Here is a 20,521-nt window from a genome sequence, read left to right as displayed (position 1 = left end):
TAAGCATACATTTACTAATATTCATTAAGTGCCGATACACTCAGGAAGAAAAATTTGTTAACCAACTCCAATGTGTGATTTTTTTTCCATTAAATTATAAAAAATAACAAAAAATAAAGAATAAATAATAAAAATTAAATACTTTTCTTTTAAGATAAAAAAATCTACATAGTCTTAAAAGATTTTAAATTTGTTTTCATTATTTCACGGCCACCCTCAACAAAACCTATGGCCCTGCCCCACAGTTTGGGAAGCGCTGGTGTAGACCACCCACATTATGCACCAGAATAAAATTCTGTATATTTTTGCTATTAAAGTTTTTTTAATAGTTCCATCATCTTAATTCAATGTGATCTTATAGTTAATTGCAGGGACGACTGGAGAGCAATCCCGGGCAGAGAAAGCTGACTCATGGTGGCTAATTCAGATAAGGCTAACCATCTGGGTGTCAGTCTTCTTTGTGTGTTTTAGTTTCAATTGGTCTTTTTATCATTCATCTATGAGATTGGTGAAAAAAGGAAAACTGATAGCCATTGGCTATATGATGATATAAAAGAAGTTGAGGCCTTTTCTCTCTCTTACTATATCTCTGTCTTTCTTTTCTTTCTCCTAATACAGTCATACCCTGACTTATGTGAATCCGGAGTTACACGATTTCTTATATGTACGTATTCCCGTTCCGCTTCACGCCTCACCACTAGTCGTATCTTTCATGCGCCGGCCACATTCGTTAGTGTCACACATGCTGTGAACAAGCACTGACGTGTTTCGTGCGGTCTCCATTCATACATGATTTTTATAGTCTACAAACCTTGCGATTGTTTAATGTTATGTTCTTGATAAAAATTTTATCACATAAAAAAAATAATGTCATCCAAAAGAAGCAAGTCCGATTCTTCTACTGCTAGCAAGAAAAGAAGAAACAAAACTAAACATTATTAAGGATTTTGAAGGCAGAATGAAATTTTGTGAGCTAGCAAAGAAGTTCGATCTACAGGAATCCACAGTAAGAACAGTCATAAAAGAAAGGTTTACAGATTTTGGAGGACATAGATTCTAACGAGGAACGAATTGTAGCCACAAGGCAAGGAATAAAAAAATCATTAGCTTGCTATGAATAAATTTTGTGTGACAAGAAAAAGACATTATGCCGTCAGACAAATCTATTAGATTTTATGAAACCATCGACACCGAAATAACTTTCTTTTTTTTATGTACGAAAAACTACAATTATGATTATATTTCTTAAAAAATATAGGTGTTTTTGTAAACCTTTGGTCCCAATTGTATGTTTGTATATATAAATTGCATGCAAAATTATACTCCGAGTTACGCGAATTCGACTTACGCGCTTTTTGTTGGTCCCACCTACCGTGTAACTTCGGGGTTTTACTGTACTATGCACCCCTATATTACTCTAGACCAGCGCTTCCCAAACTATGGGCTGTATAGAGGCGGGCTATATTGAGGCCAATATAGCCCGCCAGGGGGCACCATCAGGACTTTAGGAAACGCTAGCTTCCTTGCTTCAATCTCATTTGCTGTTATTAGTACTTGTGTGCATGTGTCTTTTAGTAAGTTCCCAAGAAGATGGCAATGTGACGTTCGCCGAAATATCGGAAAGTATATATTAAAGTTTATTTAATCTATATTTCTAGTATATGCTGTCAATTCCTTAAATATTAGTTACCTTTATTCAAGTGTAAGCAAACAAAGTTCGTGCGTGAAGTAACTTCATGCCTGGCTACTTACATATAGAGGCTAATGACTTCACATCGGTTGTCTTAGTATCCCATAATGCAATGCAATATGCATATCCTTACTGACATGTATAATGCTATACATTATGGGAAGGACTACAAGCCAAAACTGGTTTCGACCTTTGTAAAGGTGAGGGAGTCTCCAAAAACTTGGGCAATCCTTCAGATCACCCAACAGTGAATGACCCAAAGGATCATTTAACTCAGCAGTGGTTCAACTCAGTATCAGGCCCATCCTGCCATGGAGAAGAACCCTCAGCAGTGGCTCTGACCAATGGCATGCTCACTCCACCACTGAGCAGAGCCGCTCATATCTAAGAGAAAAGCATCCGTTTTTCAGCAGCACCGTCTCAGTAGAAACCACTACAGCGGATTTCCCTCTTCCCCACAAAACCATATCAGTGAGAGCCAGACCCAGAAGTGATACCAAGGTTTGAAGTAATGCAGAATTGATATTTTATTATTATTACATCACACCTCCAGGGAATCCAAAGACTCATCGAGGGAGGACATTTACTCCACCAACCTTCATCTAACACCAACGCTATCTACCACCAACTACCACCACTAGTACTTTCACAGACAATCACAAACATCCATGCCCACAGTGGGATTCGAACCCACAGCATTTGGCTGGAGAGCAGATATGCTAACCATTTGGCCAACCAGGCCGGCAATATTTCTATATACAAGTAGTCAAAAGGTGTCACACATTATTACTAAAATACTCTGGATTAGAGGTAGATGCTGAAAGTTTTTTCACTTGGTTATACTATAAATTAAAGATGCCAGGAAATTATATTCTTGGTTGTTCCATCCAAACAAAGTTTGCACGTGAAGTAACTTTATGACTGGGTTACTTGTATATAGAGGCTAATGACTTCACATCTATTGCATTAGTACATAATGAAACATAGATATCCTTCAGACATGTATAATGCTATGTATTATGGGAAGGGCCACTAGCGAGATCGGTTTTGACCATTAATGAGGTCTCATCATTGGGAGCCAGACCCAGAAGTTGTCCGATGCAGTGATCAGATCTAGCACTCTTGAACATTGTATCCCACCATTACATGTTTCCTCAGGTAATTATCCCTTAGCAAATGTATAAATTCATTTTCTTTCCTGCCTGTGACCATTCTATGTCCCCACAGTTGAAATTCCCCCATAAGTGAGTTGGATCTTAACTCTCTGTATCCTTACAACATCACTGACATCGTTTATCTTAGCTCCAGAAAAACATTATTTTGTCACATGCATTTTTGAAAATTATGGAGACAACTACCGTGTTTGAATAAAAACTTTAGTTTAATATAACTGAAATCTACATTCGACGTTTCTACCTTTATGTCAAGGTCATCTTTTGGAGCATACAACTATACACAGAAAACAAGCTACACTACAATCAGACTGGTTTGTTAAAGATATTGACCAACTGCTACAACAATTGTTGGCCTGACCTCTGGTGAAAAAAAAAAAAAATTATACATCAACGCTAGAGTCGTATTGTTAGTGTTATCTGTTGGTTGTAGAAATACATTGAGCGCAACAACAAGTATCTATCTATATATTAACATCATGATTATACTTGTACATTCCAGCCAGTTGGTATGGAATGGTTTCTAATACTAGCTGAAGATGGGTTAGAGTCCTGACTTATGCTGGTCTTATATATTAGGTAGGCTGAATGTGTGCCATCCAGATCCTTGGAATTTTCATGCCATCTTTGTTGTTGATATTTGGGTGGTTTATCAGGATTTCGCAGGCTTCCTTAAATTTCCTTTCATACCAGGTTTTTGTGTGGTGTAAAGAGCGGGTGCTTTTCCAGTTGATTTGGTGTAAGGTGTTGAGTGCGTGGTCTGAGAGGCCTGCTTCACCATAATGGTTATATTTAATGTGTTTAATGTGTTCTTTCTTGCATATGGGGATTGTCCGTCCTGTTTCACCAATGTACGGTAAGTTACAGGTGCAGCGGATGCAATAGACTCCAGGATGTGCTAATGGGAGAAGAGGATCCTTAGAGGAGTTGAATATGGTTTTAAGTTTAGTGGGTGGTTTAAAGGTGGCATTGAGGTTATAATGTTGTAGGATTCTGTTGATTTTTTCTGATAACCCTTTAATGTATGGGATGGCTATGGTTTTACTGTAATCTAGATTCGTTTTTGTTGTTGTTTTATGGAGTATTTTATTAATAGTATTTTTGTTATAGCCATTATTTATAAATGTGTCACTGATGATTTTTAGTTCTTGTTTCAGGGCTTGTTGGTTAGAGCAAATTGTTGTAGCTCTGTTTTTAAGGGTGTTAATGACTCCGTATTTTTGTGATGGGTGGTGGTATGAATTAGCTAGATGTATTGGCCAGTGTGTATCGGTTTTCAGTAGACTGTGAAGGATAGACTGCCTGAAGGAAGACGTGCGACTAGTGTGTCTAGGAACGGGAGCGAATTTTGATTTTCGATGGTAAATTGTATGCGTTTGTGTTGTTTGTTCAGGTGGCTAAAGAATGTGTTTAGCATTTGTCACCCGTGCGGCCAGATCACGAACACGTCGTCAACGTATCTAAGACAGACTATCGGTCTTAGTGTGGCGGAATCAAGAGCCCTTTGCTCAAAGGTTTCCATGTAGAAGTTAGCGATTGGGGGGGGGGGAGATAGTGGTGAGCCCATGGCTGTACCTTCTTTTTGTAGGTAAAATTTGTTTTGCCACACGAAGTAACCGGACTGTAGGATGTGAGCAAAGAGGGCCGTAATGTCGGGCAGAAATTTGTTCTGTAGTATGAGAATTGTGTCATTGATGGGGACATTAGTGAAAAGGGCAGAAACATCGAAACTGACTAATAAGTCATCTTTGTCGAGTGTTATGTTTTTAATTTTGTTTATAAAATGTTGTGTGTTTTTTATGTAGGAGGGCGAATGACCTACCAACTCCTTAAGTGTTGCTGCTAATTTCTTAGCTAAGTGGGAATTGGGACTGTCTATTCCTTCCACAATTGGTCGAAGGGGCACATTTTGTGTGTATTTTTGGGACCCCATATATTCTGGGGGGGGGCAGGCGTAATGGGGTTTGAGTTTTTTTAACTGTGTCTGGTGGCCAAGAAGTGACGGACTCGAGTAGTTTCTCTGTTTTATCCTTTATCCTTTTTGTTGGTTATAATTTACCAGCTTATATGTGTTGTTATCAGCTACTAGTTGATTCATCTGAAGTACATAGTTGACCTGTCAAGGACAACAGTGGCATTGCCTTTATCCGATTTCGTTATTATTATGTTTTGTTTGGCTTTTAATGACTTAATTGCTGCTAATTCTGTTTTGTGAGATTGTTCTGTATGGTTTTCTTAGTGTTCAGGACATTACTAGTTTCTAATCGTATTTTATCGGCTATATTGTTAGGTAGGGACCCCTGATGCCTTTCTATGTGGTAGATAAAATTCAATTTGTTTACCTTTTTAGGTGCTATTGCGTAGTTAAGTCCTTTATTCAGTAGCATAAGTTCGGCGTTGTTCAGGGTGTGGCTTGATAGGTTGATCACATGGTTCTTGCTTGCCGGTGCTTGGTCGCTCCTTGTCTCCCTTGTTTGTTGTTCATTGTTGGTGTTTATCGGGGAGGAGGTCTTCTCATTGGATGGATTCCTGTGATTGGCCGCCATATTTTGCCGTTGTTTCAAACTGTGGAATTTGGTTTTGAGTTTTTCTTTATTCTTTTCCAGGGTATATTTGGCCGAATTGTCAGTAATTCTTTCAAGTACTTGTAGAATGTCTGGATTAATATACCGTATTTTCCAGTGTATAAGATGCACTTTTTTACCTTAAAATTCATCTTAAAAATGGGGTGCCTCTTATATAATGAAGGTAAAGATTGTTTCCTCTTTTCAAAGTCATGCGCACCCTTTTATATTCCAAGATCTTTGTAGGTGGTTAATGGTGCAATCAAATTGATGCGTGGCCTTCACGTGACTTCTAGCGCGTCATTGGCTAAGAACGGGGAGTCCCTATTCAAGTTTCATAATATCTTATCCGAGTAATCAGTTACCGATGTTTATAAGTATTGAGTTGACGTGTTGAGATATTTTGTGTTCAGTTTGATATTTCCCCGTAGATTTTAGTGATGGAAAAAAACAGGCGACATTCATATTCTTCAAGTTACAAATTGCAGGTTGTAAAATATGCAGAAGAACATATGAATAGGGAAGCTGAAAGACATTTTGGACCTCTGCCTACAGAAAAAATGATTAGAACTTGGCATGGTCTGAAGGAGATTTTGTACAATTTGCGTAATGAAAAGCGTGCGGAATGTGGAAAAATTGCAAAGTGGCCAGAACTAGAGACCGAAGTTTTGAAATGGGTGCAAGAAAATCGGCAAAATGGCATTGCCATTTCAATAAAAATGATTTGTACACATGCAGTCAAAGTAGCCTGTGAGCATAACATTGAAGATTTTATAGGTGGTGCGTCATGGTGTTACCGTTTCATGAAACACAGTGGACTTTGTATGCGTACAGAAACAAAAATCAGTTAAAAAATGCCAAAAGAATATGAAGACAAAATTATTTCTTTTCATAAATATTGATTCAACATCGAAAAAATTACAATTTTGAAATGTTTTAAAGTTTAGGTTTTTTCCAGAAAATTGTATTAAATTTCTTGGGTGCGTCTTATACATAGGAGCGTCTTATACACTGGAAAATACGGTAGTTCGATAGTTCAGATTGCAATTTTGAAACCAGATTTTGTGTTATTGCTAGGTTTTGGCATGCTGTTTGGATCTGTTCTCTGAGCATTGCTTTTTCTGTGTGGTCATAAATACGGAGTGCTTTAACGGACGTAAATTTCTTTTTTAGCCTGATGCAGATAGGAATAAGGTTATTGTCTCTGCATCTCTTTAAAAAGGCCAGCCGATTGATCAAGAGGGAAATGCGAATCTTTAACTTACCATACCGATTGCAGCGCTTGTGGGTATCATTTCCATGGATGATCTGAATCCTTTATTTTATTTTCTTTAAAGCTTAAAAGAAAGGATTATTTTGTCACACTTTCTTCAAGGATTCCTTGTATCAATAAATCACCATACAAAACTGATTCTCATTTTCATGCTTTTGTTTTTCATTCTCTGCTTTCTCTTCCTTTCGCTTCTGTGTCAAACCATCCGCTAGGATTTCTCCAACTGCTCAATCTCACATTTTGTTCTATGAAGAACCCCACCTAAGTGTGCTATCTTTTCCATTAATATCTGGTCACTCTCTTCATTTTCCACTGTGTCATTTGTACAGTCACTCGTACTGCTTGCAACACTAACTATGCCAATTGCATTATCACACATTTCATCTTTCACCTGACTGCTATCACTCTTCTTACACTCTTCATGCTTATGACATTTGCTCACAAAACACTTTTGACAAACACATTCACTAGTTTCATTTTCATTCCAAAAATCTCTTTTGCAAAGGCTTTACATTTTGCACATGCTACAGCAAATGTAATCACATGCATTAAAATCATCTGCCACTAAGCAGGGTAGTGGTCTCACACTACCCTGCTTAATGTTGAAATTCATCTCTCACCTAAAGACAGTCACAGACTTCCATGCCCATAGTGGGATTTGAACCTGCAGACTTGATTGGAGAGTTGGTGCATTAAACACTTGATCAGACTAGGCAAGTAATACATGTACATATTTTTTTTTTTTAATAGCATAAAGAGTCTGTATGTTGTTGGTGTATTGCCAGCAAATTTAAATTTTAAAAATAAGAATGTATATGTTATCATTTATTTTCTAAAACCAGTAATGCTCTGATTTTGAATCTCTCAATACGGTATGACAACTAAACTACCTCAACCCAGAAAATAATTTTAAAATGTTTCACCATGTGTCATAAAGTTTCATATCAGCAACATGTGCCCTTCCAGAAACCTACTCATGACCAATGTCGAAGGGTCTCATATCTGTGGACGTACAGTGCCCACAGATTTAAGACCCTTAGACACATTTGTGCATGTCAGAAGGAGGAGAATCCATTCCAATAATAGGATAATCAATAATCCGTCTTGTGGGATGAGTTGTTTATTATTACACTTCGGAAAATTGACTTTTCTTTTATGAACATTGTAGTTTTTAAAGTGGTAACTATTTTGCTTGTATAACAGTTGGAAAACTTTACGTATAAAACACCTGATTTCATGTGTTGGTGACCAATTCGTACATCCTTTATTTCTTTCTCCCCTTCAGCATGAATTGACTCTTTTTGGCAGGTTACCAGACTAGGGTCTCGGATATGTGATCGGACAGTAGAGTGCATTCCCCTACTTTCAGAGACTTTTCTGTGAATGGCTAAGGCTGGAAGAGCTAGCCAGAATAAGAACCTCTTTGACCAGCCCAACAGTTGGAATAATGATGGTGTAGATAATTGGAAACCTTTTGGAAAAACTTGCAGTGGAACTTTTATGACTGAAATGCACATTGCTGTTGTGTCAATAAAGGAATATCCTCAAAGGCATGACAACTCATTTAAGAAAAAAAATAAACATAATAGTGAAAAAAAAAACTAATCAAGTCATGTTCTACAGGCTAACTGTCTACCAGATAGTGTAAGGGACTGACCATGATAGTAATGTGTTTAGGTGGCTTCCTGATCAACTGGCATGATTGCTACTATCTACACTGACAGGTCATGTTTGTGGAAGGCCATGTAGTGCTGTGCAAGAGGCACTGTTGAGGCCATGTTGTAATATGGAGACTGGATGCTCTTTGTATGGGCAATATGTCTAAGAGTCTACTTCCACCCACAGTATATTATTATTATTATAAGAACGACAGTACATTGCACCCTTTGATTGGAAAAGACTTAAGTTTGATTTTTGTTGTAATTGTGATGAGAGGAATCTTCATATCGGCCTTTTCAGTGGAAGGTGAGTTAGCCGATCTCATTCAGAGGTAGAAGGTTTTTACTACTGGACACTCAGGTTTTTTCATCCTGCATACAGATAAATCAGCCTTGAGAGCACACAAAATTTACCGACAAAATAAATACTAGTGGTGGTGGTGGACAGTAGATGCTATTGGTGTCGATGATGGTGGCGGTTCGGTATGGTAATTATGGGCACAGAGTTGTTGAAGTAGGTGCCCTCCCTCAATGAGTCTTTGGACTCTTTGGAGATGTCACAATAATAATAATAATAATATTATTATTGGTCAGAAAAAAAGGAACATACATTTGGAATGGAGAACCAAAAACTGGACTATAACATAACAAATACATCTGGAATGGAGAACCAAAAACTGGACTATCTCAACATGCTTTAGAGAAAGACCACTTCATAAGATGGAAGCCAGGCTACTTTACAAATCTTGGTTTAAATCAGAGAGACTGTTCCTGGAATTGGCACAAGTTCTACAGGAATCTTGTTAACTGTGACAGAACAGATGGTATCATTTTAAATAGATTTTGGCACATTGCCCTATCTATCCATCAGCATTCACAACAGAAATCACCACAAAGAGCACTGCCCACTGTTGCCATACATGCACATGACTGCCCTTGTTATCCTGGTCATTTTAGTTTGTGTCTCTACTGAGTGTGTGTGGTGTTATATTGCCTCCAATAATGCTAGTGAAATGTTGGCTCTAAATAATTTTAGCCAGTAAATTATTTATTTGCATTCCAGTGTCTACGTAGTTTTCTATTTCAGAAACTTTGACACTTGGTTCAAAAGATGATTTGATTCAGAGATCTATATTATACTATAACAATATAATTTGAACATAAGTTATGTTCTATTTTTAATCCTTTACTCATGCACATGCAAGCAGGTTTGCATGTGCTTGAGTAAAATTTAATTTTACTCGAACACACTGTAGAAAGTTTCACCTCTCGGTCACAAAGTGTATTATACTTGACAAGAAGATATATTCTTTTTTAATCTTTTACACAGTTTAATGGATAGAAAGGCACTTTTAGTTATCCTTGCTACTGTTTTTTTATGATGGGTACTATTTGGATGTATTACGGACTTTCTCATTGTTCACAAGTAGGTCATTAATTTCTTCTTCACTCTGTGGTACTTCTGTATTGATGCCGATGGATAAAGCATAAAGAGAACATGATGCTATGAACTTTTATACCTGTTGTTAATAAAAACACTGATTCATCTTCAGTGAATACTCTAACTTATAAGAACAGTAATTTAATTACTAAATGTCTGCATAGTGCACTTAAAAGGATGTTGCAACCTTTACCTTTAGTTGGAATTGCCTGGGTTTGAATTCCATCTAGGTGTGAGGAACCTTTATGAGAGCTTTTCAGCTGAAGTTGAGTAATTGGTTTCATGTGGAGATGGCAGAGATTTTCTTCCATTAAACAGGCAAACTGACTGGAGAACACAGCTAAGTAATAGACTTAAGCTAGTCTCATAGATCTAGTTGCTTCAGCCATAATTCCAACAACTAAATCTACTAAGTCTGCATCTACTTACTGACAGTTAGGAAGAGCCTTCACAATGTACATGACGCTGACTTGATACACAGTGTGATTTATAGATGGGTCTTATTTGGTCTTATGAAATCTGTATTAGTAATGAACAGTGGGAGGAAATAACTGATTTAGCATAAAGATTACCTGTGACAAACTAATACTATTATATATTGCTAGTATCATATCTAATACAATACACTGAACTTGTTGCTTATGGTTGTCAATTTCCTGTGAGATAGAGGGAAGAGTAGCATACACATTTTGCATAATTGTGTAATCTGTTGAATGCCATAAGAACAATGGTAGTTGATTTTTCCAGTTGATTTCTGGCTGTTATTTTAATTTCATTGAATAATCAAGAAGTTCTAAGATCCAGTTCTATAACATATCAAATTATATAATATATGCTGAAATTTTATATTTTTTTCTCTTTTAGTACACATTTAGATAACTTTCCTGATGTATCAATGGACAATGAGCAAGAAGACTTGTCTCCATCAAGTAAGTATTGTGTATATTTTTTTCCCATATAATTTTTAAATTATTCTTTCATCAAGATGTATAACTACATTGTTGGATGATTTCTTGAAATACAGCATGTCAAAAAACAATATTACCTAGATAAATATAATATTTACATTTGCATTTTTATTTCAAATACTATCTGCATGTGAGTGGTTTCTGATGTGCAGTTACTGCTTAACATGTGGACACTGCCAGCAAGAACTGCTTTATTGTATGTATAATGCTTCATATTGAGCAGCTTTTCATAAAGTGTATATGGCATGTTAGTTGCAACTTTTTTTTTGGTAGAATTTTATTTGTAAAATTAGCATTTGTGAATGAACTGTCTTGATGATATCAAAAATCTCAAATGGAATTCAAACTGATTTCAAGTTGCATATATGCATATACATCTTTATTTGCTTTTTGCACCCAATAACTGCATTATAATGCAGGCCTGGTTGGCTGAGTGGTTAGCATATCCACTCTCCAGCCAAAAGGCTGTGGGTTTGAATCCTGCCATGGTTGTTTGTGATTGTCCGTGAAAATACTAGTAGTGGTGGTGGTGGTGGCCAGTAGATGGCATTGATGTAGTTGGGTTCATTGTGGAAGGTGGATTTGAGTGGTGGAGACAGTTGTAGAGTAGGCCCTCCCTCGATAAGTCTTTGGGCTCCTTGGAGGTGTCAAGTAATAATAATAATAAACAGCTAACACACATTTTTTGCAACTGAAAATTTGGAAGAGGATGAGAGTTTATTTTTCACTTGGTTAGACATATGGGAGATATTGAGATAGGAGTGATGAGAGCTTTCTCCACCTTTGCAACGAGTTTCCTGGTGTTGCACTACCTTACCACAGTCCTGAAGATACTTTCAGGTGCAAACTTTGTTTGCTCACACTTGGATAAGGGATTAAACTAAACTTATTATTTGGAAGAGGATGTTAGAACAAATGTATTTAGTTAGATGCTATGTGCAGCATCTAACCAAATTGCTTATATGCAGCATAATGTGTGTGGGAGGTGATGTGTTTTTCATTATAAATGTTCATTAGAGTTCTCTTCCCAGTGAGTGCAGTAATTTATTTCTCCCCCCCATCTTTTTGGATGGAGGGGGGGAGATAAATTACACAATACACAACTCCATAAACAACTTGCTGGCTCCTATTAGCCAGCCAGCCAGCCTTGTAACCAATACCTTGTATACCACATGACTATCCATTTTCATCCTTCCCAATTCAATAGTAGTTTATCTGTGGTATGCGATCAAATACTTTAGCAGAATCTAAATAAATCACTGTATAAGCATCTCTCTCATCTAATACATAGTCACCCTATTATAAAATCTAATAAGTTAATAAAGTTAATAAAGCATGACCTCCCCATTACAAAACCATGATGCTATTTCGAAAGATTTCCATTTTCATCAATCCAGGATTGTATTGTCTCTAACCAGCCTCTCTAACACCTTCATCACTACACTTTATATGCACTGCCCTATAGTTTGACACCACTGACTTGGATTCTTCCTTATGTGGTGGCACTATTTTTCCTTTTTTCCACTTGTCTGTTCCTGTTTCCTCTCAGCTTCTTATGATCTATGTTCAAAACACAGTTGTCCTTAATCCTTATTAATTCAAAGCCCTTAGAATGTTTGATTTGCCCTCACATGCATCTTTTGAGCATGTTATTTTTCATCTTTGCAGGAGATAGCCTTAAAGTATCTTGGCATAAATTACCGTATTTGCCGGCCTATAAGATCCACCCCTTTTTTTCTACACATTTTTTAGGAAAAAACTTGATTGCTGAATATTATAATGAATTTACATAATGAAATTCAATAATTTTTTCTTCATATTCAGCTGGCATCTTTTGTGATATTTTTGTTTTAGTCTGCATACATAGCTGGTTTCTCTTCATGAATCTTGAACATCATGATGTTGATCCAGTAAAGTTGGCGATCTCTCTGTTAGTGGCTATCGCTTTTGCTTGATGAATAATCATTTTTGTAAACACTGAAAGTCCCGCTTTTCTGTGTAAAATCCAAGTATTCAGTTCTGCCTCAAGTTCTGGCCATTTTGCAGTTCCATTTCGTAGGTTATGTTTACTGTGAGTTGCTTTTTTTTTAGATCCTCTTCCTGATTCCTCCAAGTTCTTATCATTTTCTCAGTTGGGAGTGGCCAGAAGTGCCTCTCTGCAGCCCTGTTTCCATGTTCTTTAGCATATGCAATATTGTAGCAATGACGACGTTTTTCAACCATAATTTGCCAAGAAATTTAGAGAAAATTTAACGACATATCTGTGATTTAACAGCTGTGATCGTCGATGACAGCGCATGCACATTCACTGAACTCTACGTAACTGGAATGCTCACACACACTAAGGTCTAAATAGAGCCTTACACACACACACACACCACAAGGAAGCAAGAAAGAAATCGCATAACTCGAAACAGAAAATTTCCAGAAATGAAAGTAATAAAAAACTGAGTATCGGCAGAAGCACCCTGTTTTTCAGACCTATTTTCAAAGGAAAAAAGTGCGTCTTATACACCGGCAAATACGGTATATACTTGACAAGAAATTACATTGTTTTTAACTTTTACTGAGTTATAAGCAAACAAAGCTTGCACGTGAAATATCTTCATAGTGAGGTTACTTGTGTATAGAGGCTGCATCACTTGCGTGAGTATCATTATTATGGGATACTGAGGCCACTTATGTGAAATCAACAGCCTCTCTGTACAAGCAGCTCATACTTTGGTAAAAGATTAAACATGAATATAATTTTAGGACAAAATAACACATGAACACAAGGGAAAGGATGAATAAAGTATTAAACTTTAATAGCCATATATTTCAACCTAAAAAAAAAACTCACAAAAAGCCAGAATCATAAACTCATTTACATTGTGTTTATATTATATGCGCTAAATCACAACAGCTCAGACAAGAATTTCTGGACATCAAGAATTTTATTACTGAATGGCTTCTCAGAACAAACTATACAACATGTCTTTGATTTCTACAGCCTACTTCAAACAACTACAAAACAAAATGGAGGGTTCTGATCCCATGCATTTCTAGCCTCTCTGAACTAATCTCAAGAAACCTTAAAAAAAAATAGTCTAGTGGCTAGCTACATTTATTCCTTTCCTCAAACTCTCCTCTTGGTTCCCATCTTCTAAAGATAATCTCCTCTTTCTCTTTCTGGCATTTACCAAGTTCTTTGTGACTGTCACCTTTTCTACTTTGGACAAGCTGAACTTTCTGTGGTAAAACAATTACAAGAACACTAATCATACATTTGTTTATATATGAGAAATCTGGCCTCTCACAACATGCAGTTACTATCGACCTTAATATCCTCTGGATGAAACACTTACTCCATTGTTGCTACTACAAGCTTGAATGCTTATTTAAAAAGAACAGTGAAGTGCTCCATTGTCCAAATCTGAATCAGAATGACTGCCTCTCCTTACCAAAGATATGGGAAAGGCTTTGTAATCAGATGTAATAATTTTTTTCTGCAACTATAGTAACATTTTTCTGCTAACTGTTAAGCCACGCTTTCCATACAGCAGTATCATATTGTATGAATAATCTGTATTATGTGCTATTCTTCAATGTGTAATATGTCTACCATACAGAACATCAACTGTAATTGTAGTACTGTGCACTTATCTGGACACTGAATTATTACTTCATATTGCAGCAACTCCAGTATTTCTGTTGAGCTGATGATATTTAATTTCTGGAATTCATTGTGAATCAATGTAGCAATACCAATAACCAGTCTCTTTTTATGGAACAATTTATAATGGACTAGTTTGCAACAAAATTTAGATCGACATGGACATAAAAAATTTGGTGATGTAAGATTTTACAGTAAATCTACCTGTTAAGAATGTATATTAAAATAAATTCTCTAAGTGGATCTTACTAACCTATTATATCATCATCTTGGGTGGCATCTTCATATTGGGGGTTCACAATTATGGATCTATCCATAATACAGCCCTGGAGGGGTGTGTGTGTGGGGGGGCTAATACTGCACAGGAGCCCCAAGAAGCAAGTTCAAGAGAAAAGTTTCCTATATATTTTTGATTGTATATATCCATGCGTGTTCATGGGACCAGTTTGCCTGTTCTGAGTGATGAAAAACCCTAGTAACCTATTACATACATGTTAATAATTTATTAATAATGAAATCATTTTAAGTATGATTTCACTTCGATTACTGAGATGAAAACTTTATTTCAGCAGTTAAGTAAATTTTATACATTTGTATAGATTTTATCCCAAAATATATTTTATACTGTAGTATCCTTCAGTAATTACAATAGTTTATAACAAAATAAAATTGGGCTACTATCATAAGCATACATTATTATGTTTTGAAAATAACATAAAACAATACTTTTGCAGCAGTTCAAAGATGTGGATATTTGTCACCACTTAAAGCTAGAACCATCAAAGAATATGATCAGGTATGGTCTTAAAATACAAAAGATGATTAAAATCATGCTAAAATAAGTAAGTTTTTGAAACAAATCTTAACTATTAATACTGATATATATGTTACAGTTAAAGTGATAAATCTGGTTGTTATTATTAATAATTACTGGTTAAAGTGAATAACTATTAATCACTTTAACCAGTTAAAGTGAACAATTCCTAGAGGAGTCTGATAAATGCAATAAAAACATGTTTATAGGTTTTGTATATAGGTTTTCATTCTCAATAGAAATTATAACAGGTTAGGTTAGTTTAGTTTAGTTTATAATGAAAAAAGTAAGGAAAGTACTTCTTTTGCACTTAATGAAATCAGAACCTAACCTAAACTAACCTGGATGTCACATGTCGAACCAGAGTGTAGTCGTAGTTTGTCGTGGGCAGATTAATGGGTGAAAGATAAACATTGTTCTGGGCTGAGCTTAATGATTGCGGGCAGATAAATGGGGATAACAAATAAAAGTTATTGTGGGCAGATGAATGGGGATCAGAGAGGAACTGATCAGTGTTTTTCTCCATTGATGAGGAAAGAGGTACAGGAACGACATTTATCTATTATCCCCATTTATCTGCCCACAATCATTAAGCTCAGCCCACAACAACGTTTATCTTTCATCCCCATTAATCTGCCCACGACAGACTATGACTACACTCTGATTCGACATGCGACATCCAGGTTAGTGTATAATGATTTCCATCCGATAAAGGTTAGGTTAGTTTATAATGATTTCTGATTTCATTGAGTGCAAAAGAAGTACTTTTCTTACTTTTTTTCATTATAAACTAACCTAACCTAAGCTGTTATAATTTCTATTGAGAATGAAAACCTATATATAAAACCTATAAACATGTTTTTATTACATTTACCAGACTCCCTAGGAATTATTCACTTTAACCGGTTAAAGTGATTAATTCTCGTAAATTATTCACTTTAACCGGTAATTATTAATAATAACCGTATTTATCATTTAACCGTAACATACACACACACATATATATATATATATATATATATATATATATATATATATATATATATATATATTAGTATTAAATCTACCACCCTCAAAAAACTTACTCATTCAAGGTATTAGTCTATATAAATATTATTATAAGCGATGTTTTAAAAAGCTGAATGTTATGATAAAATAAAGTAATACATTATTTAATTATTATTACACTTAATTATACAGCAATATCCTTTCCATTCAATATTGGTTTAAAATGTACACAACTAATATTTACTGTTCATTTACATCAGAGTTTCATATGTCCTACAGTGTGTCTTTTTTTGTAAAGTCCTGTGGAGAGGTGCCATTCATATGTATCATTGAAAAGTCATTCAGGGTGGAGGGTTTCATTGATGACCTCAACTTCTCTATTTTTAGATTCATTTGACTCAAATGTTGTTCACATGACGACATACTTACTAGTAATCAATTTTGAGAGAAATGGTAATGATCTTATTACATTATTCCTCCATAAAGATCTTGTGTGTTTAAATGCTTCCATATAACTGAAACTATTTACCACCTGTTCACAAAATTTACTGAAACTGTTTCTTCATTATCATAAAAATATTTGTTGAAATATTTACCCCAAATCTTACTTTCTTCTTTCCTAAAGTCTTCCAGATCTTTATGCCAGGTAAGTTTGAGATATCTTCTAAATACATTATTGCTTTATATATTAGATTTTTTAATACAACATTGGAATAGTGCTTTGCATGCGTTATCTGAATATTAACAAGTGCATTCAGTGCCCTACTCTATTAAGTACATCCACCTTACCAATTGCCGATGCTTCAGGATTTTTGTGTGTAATATTGTTGCTTCTTTTTCCTAATTCTTTCAGTCTGGCAAATTCTGTTAAAATATATATAATTTTTACTACTGTTTTAATTTCAGCATGCAATACTACATGTTGATATAAGATATGGCATGTCTGTCTTTAATTATGCTACCCTATTACTTTTTTCCAGCATGTTTCCTGCTCCATCTGTTCCAATGTATTAACCAGTTACAAGTTCTTCGTAAGCAAACAAATTTTATGTGTAAGTTATCTTCATGAATAGGCTAATTGCACATAAAGACTGTTGAATTCACAGCAAATGCTTTACATTAGTAGCCTAGTCATGAAGATACTTCACGTCTTGCCCAGAAAAGGAGTGTACTGTGCATTATGAGTTTATAACTGTTCATTTTCGCTTTATAATGCATCAAAGTATTCTGCAGCTTGCAGCAAAATTACAGTAATAAATGCCTCTTTCAGTTTCTGATTTTATCTGAAAGAGGCATTTATTACTGTGTATCTATGTATCTCATCCTCATTGGAATATCTGTAGAAGCATCTAGAAGAAACCTAACTCTACTGGGGTTTCCAATTTCCTTAACTAATTCTTGTTTAATAACATCAGCAATAATTGACATGTCCTTTTGATACTGGGTAAATTAATAAGTTAATTCGTTATCAGCTGCTCCTGATCAAATAACTTCACAGTGAATGAGATGATATTTTAAAATGGGCGGTGAAAAAAGATAAATTATGCAAAAAAAATAATATATTCTGAATGCATTTTGAACCAGGCTGAAAATTCACTTCATCATACTTGTTTGTGATAACTTGCCTGTGGTGAGTGTGCAGGTAGATTTCTAGAGCCGTCTTACTTACATTGAACTGAATGCTATTTCACATGCCCACATTTCCAGCCTATTCAAATTATTCTGCAAGTACTGATATCAGCTGCATTCCTGATTACTTTTCCTATCTTTGCATCATCAGCAAACAGCTGTACTTCACCTGTCAGTTTCTTCCCAAAGTCATTCTCGACCTGGTTGGCCGTTTGGTTAGCCTACCCACTCTCCAGCCAACAGGTCATGGATTTGAATCCTGCTGCAGGTATGGATGTTTGTGATTGTTTTACCTTGTGTAGTGTTGTAACCTTTGATATGCTGGAGAATTGACCTTTGCTATCCTTGTGCCATTAAGACCATAAATGATGATCATCATCATCTCAAAGTCATTAATGTAAATTTTGAATACTGTAGACCAAGGACTGATCCCTATGGTATCCAACTGCTCATATTAAATCCTGCAGACTCAAATCTACCATATACCACTTCTTGATATATATCACTCTTATCTACACTAATATTTTATAATCTAATCTCATATGAGTAGACAAGCTTATCTGTTGGCAGTTCAGTTGAACTCCCATTACATAAGCTTGTCTACTGTTGTAGGATTCTACATGGAGATTATATTGTATATGCAAAACACGACAGTTTGGTAAGTGTAAGTTGAAATTCACATGGCAGTTAAACAGGTTAGTCTTTTTACAAAGATGCCAAGATATTAACACTATCCTGAACTGTGTCAAAATTAAAAGTAGGAAATTCATTTGGCCAAGGCCCGATGTATTTATAAACAGACTAGTCTAGCACTATGATATGAACAAATTAGCATTACTCGTGTGGAGCTGTTAAAAATAAATATAGCTATCAACAGCTATCTTGAACTGTTGGCCATCCTTCTTGACATCTCTGAAGCTGCAACAAATAAGGAATTAAAAAAAAAAAGTCAAGCCAGCACAAGCAGAATTTGAAGTTTTCCAACATTGTCATTCAAGGAGAGACTACAGTCACATCTGGATCACATTATTGTAATCTGATCATCAGTAACACTAATGGAAGAAGCTGTCAACACATTAAGCCATGGTCATAACTTTTCTGTTGCATCTAGGCAAGTTCCAAAAGTAGAAATAATGGCATTTGTTGAATAAGGAATATGCGACCTGCCTGCAGTTATTGCCCGTAGCATTCATTTGGATGTACATAGTGTACCCATTAAGTAATGAGACAGTTATTATATCAAAACAGAGCACTATATTTGGAATTATCACTTACACAGATTCAAAATAATCTCCCTCCATCTCCACACAATGTTTACATCTGTTGTACAGGTGTTCAAAGGCATGCTGGAAATCCTGAATTTGAGTCACACTGCATTTGATGTCCTCATTTCACTGAAGCACTCCCCTTTCAAGGCACACTTCATCTTTGCTAAATCTGCTGGAGCAAAATCTGGTGAATGCAGGGGGGGGGGAGTTTACAGTCACACAGATTAACTTGGAAGTTAGAAGAGACAGCACTATGTTCAAAGACGATGCACAGTGCATGGGCACATTGTCATGCAACAGAAGCCATCATGGAACAGTTCTTTCCTGACACATCTCATGTGGGCTTACAGATGCTGCATTTACTAATACTGACTGTTCACTGTGGTGCCCTCAGGAACAAATTCGCAGTGTATAATTCCAACAGTGTTGGGAAAAAAAAAACAGTGACCATCGTCTTGACATGTGATTTTTGCAACCTGACTTTCTTTTGCTAGGGAGAAGATGTTCCACACTATTCCATGCTCTGGCATTTCGTTTCTGGATTAAACTGAAAACACTAACTTTCATCACCAGTGACAATTCTTTGCAACACATCACGATCTTGATCAACTGCATGGATGAAATTTTTACAATGTGCAACCCAGTGCCCTCTCTCGGGGTTTGTGCCACACACTGTTCATGTATCAATGTGTGTGGCACAAACATTGAACAAAACTTCCACTTGTGCAAATCTCTTTCCAAGATTGTCATTTGTCTTTGCAGAAACTGCCATTCACAGTGTAGGTCATTCTCCAGGGACTCCCCTCCCCCCCTTTAAACATTGCAAACCAGCAGAACATGTGCACACGGCTCAGACAGTTATTGCCATCAACGTTTTTTATGTCTTGTATTAGTACACTACTGTAGCAGTTTTTCCTAATTTACAGTAAAATTTTATCACAGCCCTTTGCTCCAAGACTCACCTTCTGACCTGTTCCACTCATACACTCTTACTTCAGTAGTTGCCACACGAAAACTGCAGCTTCACCTGACTCAAGTTGCACCTGCGATTACAACACACGAGTGTTCAAACGTTAAAATGTTTGTTACTTTTACTCAAAGGGCTATCCTGTAAAAAATCAATCTCATTACTTAACGAGCAATCTGTGTAGCTTATATCCTAACTAAATTAAAACCTCCCAATAAGGAATATCCTGCCAAAAGAAATCAGTTTTAAGAGCAATGCAATAACAGGAATATTGTTATATTGAAAGAAGAAAAAGGAAACTGCTGTGGTAATGAATGAAACGGAATGTAACAACAAAATGCATGATCTTCAATATCATTCTATTTACAAAATCGTAAATCATGAGCCTACTAATACACAAGAAGCATCATCAAA

General features: G+C 35.9%; 1 protein-coding gene across 5 annotated transcripts in view; it reads left to right on the top strand.

Annotated features, from left to right (window-relative positions):
- LOC150103910 (uncharacterized) overlaps positions 1–20,521 on the top strand; it is a 589,709-nt gene that overhangs the window by 92,588 nt on the left and 476,600 nt on the right. For 4 of the 5 annotated variants that reach the window (XM_090397175.1, XM_090397178.1, XM_090397174.1 and 1 more), the window contains exons 2-3: positions 10,663–10,727; positions 15,156–15,217. In XM_090397175.1, coding sequence (XP_090253301.1) covers positions 10,663–10,727; positions 15,156–15,217 — 127 coding nt within the window. The remainder of the gene's footprint in view (positions 1–10,662; positions 10,728–15,155; positions 15,218–20,521) is intronic. The other variant, XM_090397176.1, reaches the window with a different exon arrangement.

Source organism: Typopeltis vanoorti, chromosome 8, assembly GCF_054136105.1.
Source record: "Typopeltis vanoorti isolate ZY-2024b chromosome 8, IOZ_Tvanoo_1.0, whole genome shotgun sequence".
In the NCBI taxonomy this organism is placed as follows: Eukaryota; Metazoa; Arthropoda; class Arachnida; order Uropygi; family Thelyphonidae; genus Typopeltis; species Typopeltis vanoorti.
This window is presented reverse-complemented; position numbering and strand designations above follow the sequence as displayed.